The following is a 6,128-nucleotide window of genomic DNA, read 5'->3' as shown; positions in this document are numbered from 1 at the left end:
AGGCAGATCCAGACGTGGCAGTGGCTGAAATCATCAACAAAAAGCCGTACGTTTGCAAGGCCTTTGTCAAGATGGAGCCCACAAAGCAGCCAGCCCAGAGTACTTTCAATAAGTCAACTAGAACCTACACATTCGACGTGGGTAGGGCTGAAGCTATCTTTGATCAACTTTTGGCCGACAAGCTGCTCAAACTGCCCTTTGGTCATAAGATTCCAACTCCGGAAGAACTGAAGGGCAAAGAGTATTGTAAGTATCACAATTTCTGGAGTCATACTACTAATAACTGCATAATATTTAGAAATGATATCCAGGAGAAAATTGAGTGGGGAGAGTTCAAATTCCCTGAGAAAGACAAGCAGCCCATGGGGGTGGATGGCAATCCCTTTCTTTCAGGGATGAGTACAAACATGGTCTCCGTCAACATGAGGGACATGCTTAGGACTGTTCCTAGGCAGAAGATAAGTTTGGGAGCCCCCTCCAGAGCGGTCTATAAATCCAGCCCAGGCAGGTATTGGGAATCCTTATTATGATGAGGGTGATGTCAGGACTGAGCGGGTTAGAAGGTTCGAAAAACTGAACTCTTTGTGGTCCAGACCTTCGGGAGTGAAGAAACCAGAGAAACCAACTTGTTCCATGGTGTGTACAAAGTGTGGACATCATGCCAGTCCTAGTAAGCCAGTCCTAAAAAGCATTATTGTGGGAAGGGCTGAGCCAAGTCCTAAGGTGCCACGCAGGTCTAAAGGGAGAAGGGTTGTACGCAAATCTGTGTTCAACCGAATTCAGCTAGGGTTAATTGAAATTGAAGATGAGCTCGTCAACTTGAGGATATCTGCTCCTTCTAGGGATAAATCAAGGGCTGTAAAACCTCCAGTCACTCCTCCAGATGAGTGGCATAGGGTTGAACATCCAAAGTTTCCCTCTGAACCTCCACCTTTGTCCAGATCTCAGAAGAGGCGCCGCCAATGATTCAGGCAGGCAGCAAGGAGGGCTGAGGAAGAAGCAGACCTACTGGGCAATCCCATGAATGAAGATGACCTCATGAATGGAGATGATCCCAAGGGGAAGATGAAGATGGAGATCCCAGTGGAAGAGCCTATGGTCGAAAAACCTAAGGCTAAAAGAGTATACAAGCCCTTGGAAAGGACTATGGAAGAGGCTATCGTTGAGCCTCCTCCAAGGACTTTACCCCAGAAGCAAATCCCGTTCAAGAGGACGTACAAGGAGGTCGTTACCAAATCACCTCCAAAGCAGGCAACGGTACCCAAGAAACAACCTCTCTTGGAAAGAACTCTCAAGGAGGTTAGGATTCAGCTTCCACCAAGACAAGTCTCTTTGCTCTAGAGGACAGCCCTTGAACCTAGAAAGCCAGACTCGGGGGGCAAGTCAAAGTTGAATCCACAGGCTAAGGTATTTGTGCCTGGACAGGGTCATAACATGCAATGCAACATGGTCGTGTTCTTACCAGCAGATCTGGAAGCCAAGGACAACACTCCAACAGCCATGGAGGGAGACGTTGTAGAGATGGGGCAGACAGCGGAGATCTTAAATGAGTCCTTCTCTGTAGGACTGAATGGGCCTTCAGTGATCGTGTTGAAGGACGAGACCGAAGAGAAGAATGAAGATCGTGCGGCTAGCGTGATCTTTGAGAAGCCGAGTCCTACGATGAACAAACACATCAAGCCCTTGTACATTGCTGGTTGCCTTGATGGGATGCCAGTGAACCGTATCCTGGTAGACAACGGTTCAGCAGCCAATCTCATTCCTAAGGCCATGATGAAGAGGCTCGGGAAGACTGATCAGGACCTGGTTTCATGCAACGCCACCTTGACTGACTTCACTAGGAAAGAGACAGCATGCCAAGGTATTTTGATCATGAACTTAACGATAGGGTCCAAGACTTTAACAACACCTTTCTTTGTTGTTAATTCACACTCTTCCTTCAATGTTCTACTGGGGAGAGATTGGATTCATTCCTGTCTAGCGGTCCCCTCAACCCTTCACCAATGTCTTATTTTTTGGAATCAAGACGACGTGGAGGTAATATGGGCTGACCGTAGACCATTCCAGACCTCTACTAACCATGCTGAGGCCCACCTATATGATGAAGGGGTTGGTCCAATGAAGGTGGCAGGCCTTGATAAGTATGGCCGCCACAGAATAGCCCCTATTCATAATAGGAAGTCAGCTGAAGAAGTGAAGACACTTTTTCAAGAATTAATCGGTCCAATATTACGGAGTCCAGTAGGCCGATTATAGCTTCATCTAAACACCCTTCTCAATGTCAGTAAGCTCTTCAGAAGCAGAGAAACATATGGCCCTTCAGACCACATTGTCAAAGTTTGAAGCCTATTTACTAGAGAAGAGGCTGATGGGAAGTCAAGAGTCTAAGGAAGATTTTTCGGCCTGTGCGGCCGAAGTAATCAACGAAGACGAAAACCTAGTTGAAGATCTTGATGAAATCCGCCTGGAAGACCTTGAAGCAGCCCCAACCAAGTTGGATGATTTAAGGGCTGACGTGCAAGATCCTTTAGAAAAAGTTAATTTGGGAGATTCAGAGATCCCAAACCTGTATATATTAGTCAACTTCTGCCAGAGGACGTGAAGGAAAAGTTCATCCAGCTCTTAAGGGAATTCAAGTCCTGTTTTGCTTGGACTTACGGAGAGCTGCCAGGTCTGTCCAGAGACATAGTGGAGCACAAGTTGCCTATACAACCAGAATTCAAACCTTTCAAACAACCGCCAAGGAGGATGTCCAATGAGGTTTACTTATAGGTCAAAGATGAAATTGAACGCCTTTTCAATGCTGGATTCATACGCACAGCCAGGTATGTTACTTGGCTCTCTAATATTGTGCCAGTCCTTAAGAAAAACGGCAAGGTCAGAGTGTGAGTAGACTTTAGAAACTTGAACTTGGCTTCCCCAAAGGACGAGTATCCAATGCCAGTCGTAGATCAGTTGGTAGATGGAGCTTCTGGTCACAAGGTTTTGTCCTTCATGGACGGACATTCTGGTTACAATCAGATCTTTATCGACGAGACCGATACGGCTAAGACCGCTTTTAGGTGTCCTGGAGCCCTAAGAACCTTTGAGTGGGTCGTAATGCCCTTCAGCCTAAAGAATGCTGGTGCTTCGTTCCAACGAGCAATGAACGCCATATTTCATGATTTCATGGCCATTTCATGGAGATCTACATTGATGATATCGTGGTCAAGTCTCAGTCCTATGATGACCATTTGGAACACTTGAGGAAGTCTTTCTTGAGAATGCAACAGTTTGATTTGAAAGTAAACCTTTTGAAATGTGCCTTCGGAGTCGTCGCAGGCAAGTTCCTTGGATTCTTGGTCCACAACAGAGGGATTGAGGTTGACAAGAACAAGGCCAAAGCAATCATGGAAGCAAAGCCTCCTACCACCAAGAAGGAGTTGCAGAAGCTCTTGGGTTCATTTAACTTTTTGAGAAGGTTTATCTCAAACCTAGCTGGAAGGGTTCAGGTCTTTTCTCCACTCTTAAAGCTGAAGGACCATGACGTATTTGTTTGGGAGGCAAACCATCAAAAGGCCTTTGATGAGATCAAAGGCTATCTAGCAACGGCTCCAGTCCTTATGCCTCCCATCAAGAACAGGCCGTTGAAGCTCTACATCTCAGCAGCTGAGGGCTCTATTGGAGGCCTCTTGGCTCAAGATAATGCTCAAGGAAAGCAACAGGCGGTTTATTACTTGAGTAGGTTGTTGACTCCTTGTGAAAGGAGGTACACTCCTATTGAAAAGATTTGTCTTGCCTTGTACTTTTCAGCAATAAAATTGAGGCACTACATGCTTCCTGTTTTGGTTTACATTATGAGTAAAACAGACCTAGTTAAATACTTGCTTTCTCGGCCAATCATGAGAGGCCGAATCGGCAAATGGTCTTTAGCTCTAATGGAGTTTAGTTTTCAATATGTTCCTCAAAAGGCTGTAAAGGGCCAGGCCTTAGCGGATTTCCTTGCTGATCATCCGTGCGTGGATATCAGCAATGAGTCCGAGTTAAATCTTAACGCCCTCGAGATATCACTTACTCCTTGGACACTGCTCTTTGACGGATCAAGGACTCAGCAGGCCTCAGGCTGTGGAGTAATTATTATTTCTCCTCGAGGCCTGAGGATTGAATTGTCCTTTCAATTTGATTTCCCATGTACAAATAACCAAGCTGAATACGAAGCAGTTGTTATAGGCCTTGAGATCCTAAGAGATTTAGAGGCCAGAGAAGTAAAGATTATTGGGGATTCAAACCTTGTAATCAATCACTTGGCGGGAATGTTCAAATGCTATAGTGAGGACTTGGTTCCTTATTATATGGCAGCAGTGCAATTAATTCAAGATTTTGATAATGTAACTGTCAAACACGTTGCAAGGAGTATGAATACTGAAGCCAACAGCTTGGCTCAGGCCTCCACAGGTCTGAAGCTAGCTCCAGAAACAATCCACAAAATCATCACAATCCAAAAAAAGTTGTTACCTTCTGTTAGAAGGAGAGGTCTAGGACTGGAGATATTTACTTCAGACTTCACAGGTGAAGAATCAGATGATGAACCAGAAAACGATTGGCGTACACCTATTATTTCCTTCCTAAAGAGGCCTCATCACAGAACTTCTAGGAAAGTAAGGAGAAGGGCTATGAGCTATATCCTCGTGGGTGATGAATTATACAAGAAAAGCTTTGAGGATGATACACTTTTAAGGTGTTTAGGGCACCCCGAGGCCATGAGGGTCATGAGTGAAGTCCATGAAGGAATCTGTGGCGCCCATCAATCTGGAATAAAGATGAGATGGCTAATCAGAAGGTATGGATACTATTGGCCAACCATCTTAAAGGATTGTATTCGTTTTTCTAAAGGATGCCAACCTTGCCAAGCCCATGGCCCAATTCAGCGTGTTCCTGCAGCTGATTATCATGCTGTGGTCAAACCTTGGCCATTTAGAGGTTGGGCCCTTGACGTAATTGGGAAAATTTATCCGCCCTCTTCAGGAAATCATACTTACATCTTGGTAGCCACGGATTACTTCACCAAGTGGGCAGAAGCGGTGCCATTAAAGTCTGTGGATCAACAAGAGGTAATCAAGGTGATCAAGGAAAGAATCATCCATAGGTTTGGACTGCCTGAACACTTGGTTGCAGATAGGGGTACGATATTTATGGGAGAACAAGTGGTTAACTTTGCTGCACAGCAAAATATTATTATCTCCAATTCTACTCCTTATTACGCACAAGGAAATGGCCAAACCGAATCCACCAACAGGACTCTTGTCAACACTGTCGAGAAAATGGTGAAAGATAATCTAAGGGCCTGGCACGAATTGCTTTCTGAGGCCTTATGGGCCTACAGAACCTCAAAGAAGGAAGCCACCAATATAACTCCTTATATGTTGGTATATGGGCATGATCCAGTCCTACCAATGGAAGTAGCAGTAAAGTCAACAAGAATAGCATATCAAAATGGCCTCACTTCTGCAGATTATACTCAGGCCATGCTGATGGAGCTTGAGGACTTGGACGAAGTTAGGCTTGCAGCCCTTGATCACATGTTGGTTCAGAAAAGAAGAGTCGCTAGATCTTATGACAAACGTGTAAGGAAAAAGAGCTTTACTGAGGTGACTTGGTTTAGAAGGCAGTCTTCCCCTTAGGGGAAAAGAATCCAAGATATGGCAAGTGGTCTCCAACCTAGGAAGGACCGTACCAGATTGCTCAAGTCCTTAGAGGTAATGTTTATCTTCTTATGGACCTAAATGGTGATTTATTTAAGCATTTAACAAATGGAAAGTACCTAAAGCATCATTATCCTACTATGTGAGAGATGAGAGACTTTGGAGAAATTCAATCTACCAAACCATAAAGAAATTTCATGGCAAGGCCTGAACGGAGGCCGTAGTACTTACTATGCAAAATTCAAAAAGACATCAAGTTCAGGCCGCCTATCATCAAAATCAAACCATTGCCTTGGCCAATTAAAGGAAAGTTCCAGGCCAGGCAAGAAGCAGATTAACTAATTATTACAAACCAAAGTTCAAAAGTGAAAGTTTTTGAGGTCAAGACCTACAGAAGGCCTTCAAGACTGCTTTTGAGGTTTGCCCACGAGGTGTCAAGGTTGGCCA

General features: G+C 44.7%; 1 protein-coding gene across 1 annotated transcript; it reads left to right on the top strand.

The window, feature by feature from the left end:
• Window positions 1-2,278: 2,278 nt before the first annotated feature.
• On the top strand, window positions 2,279-5,660 carry LOC131328539 (uncharacterized). Its single transcript, XM_058361475.1, has 5 exons — window positions 2,279-2,416; window positions 2,926-3,171; window positions 3,273-3,748; window positions 4,391-4,671; window positions 4,726-5,660. Exons 1-5 carry the CDS (start codon window positions 2,279-2,281, stop codon window positions 5,658-5,660), a joined length of 2,076 nt encoding a protein of 691 aa, XP_058217458.1.
• Window positions 5,661-6,128: the final 468 nt, after the last annotated feature.

The sequence above is a fragment of the Rhododendron vialii genome, chromosome 6a (genome assembly GCF_030253575.1).
Source record: "Rhododendron vialii isolate Sample 1 chromosome 6a, ASM3025357v1".
NCBI classification, from domain to species: Eukaryota; Viridiplantae; Streptophyta; class Magnoliopsida; order Ericales; family Ericaceae; genus Rhododendron; species Rhododendron vialii.
Note: the sequence above shows the minus strand (reverse complement) of the source record. Positions and strands in the feature narration are given on the sequence as shown.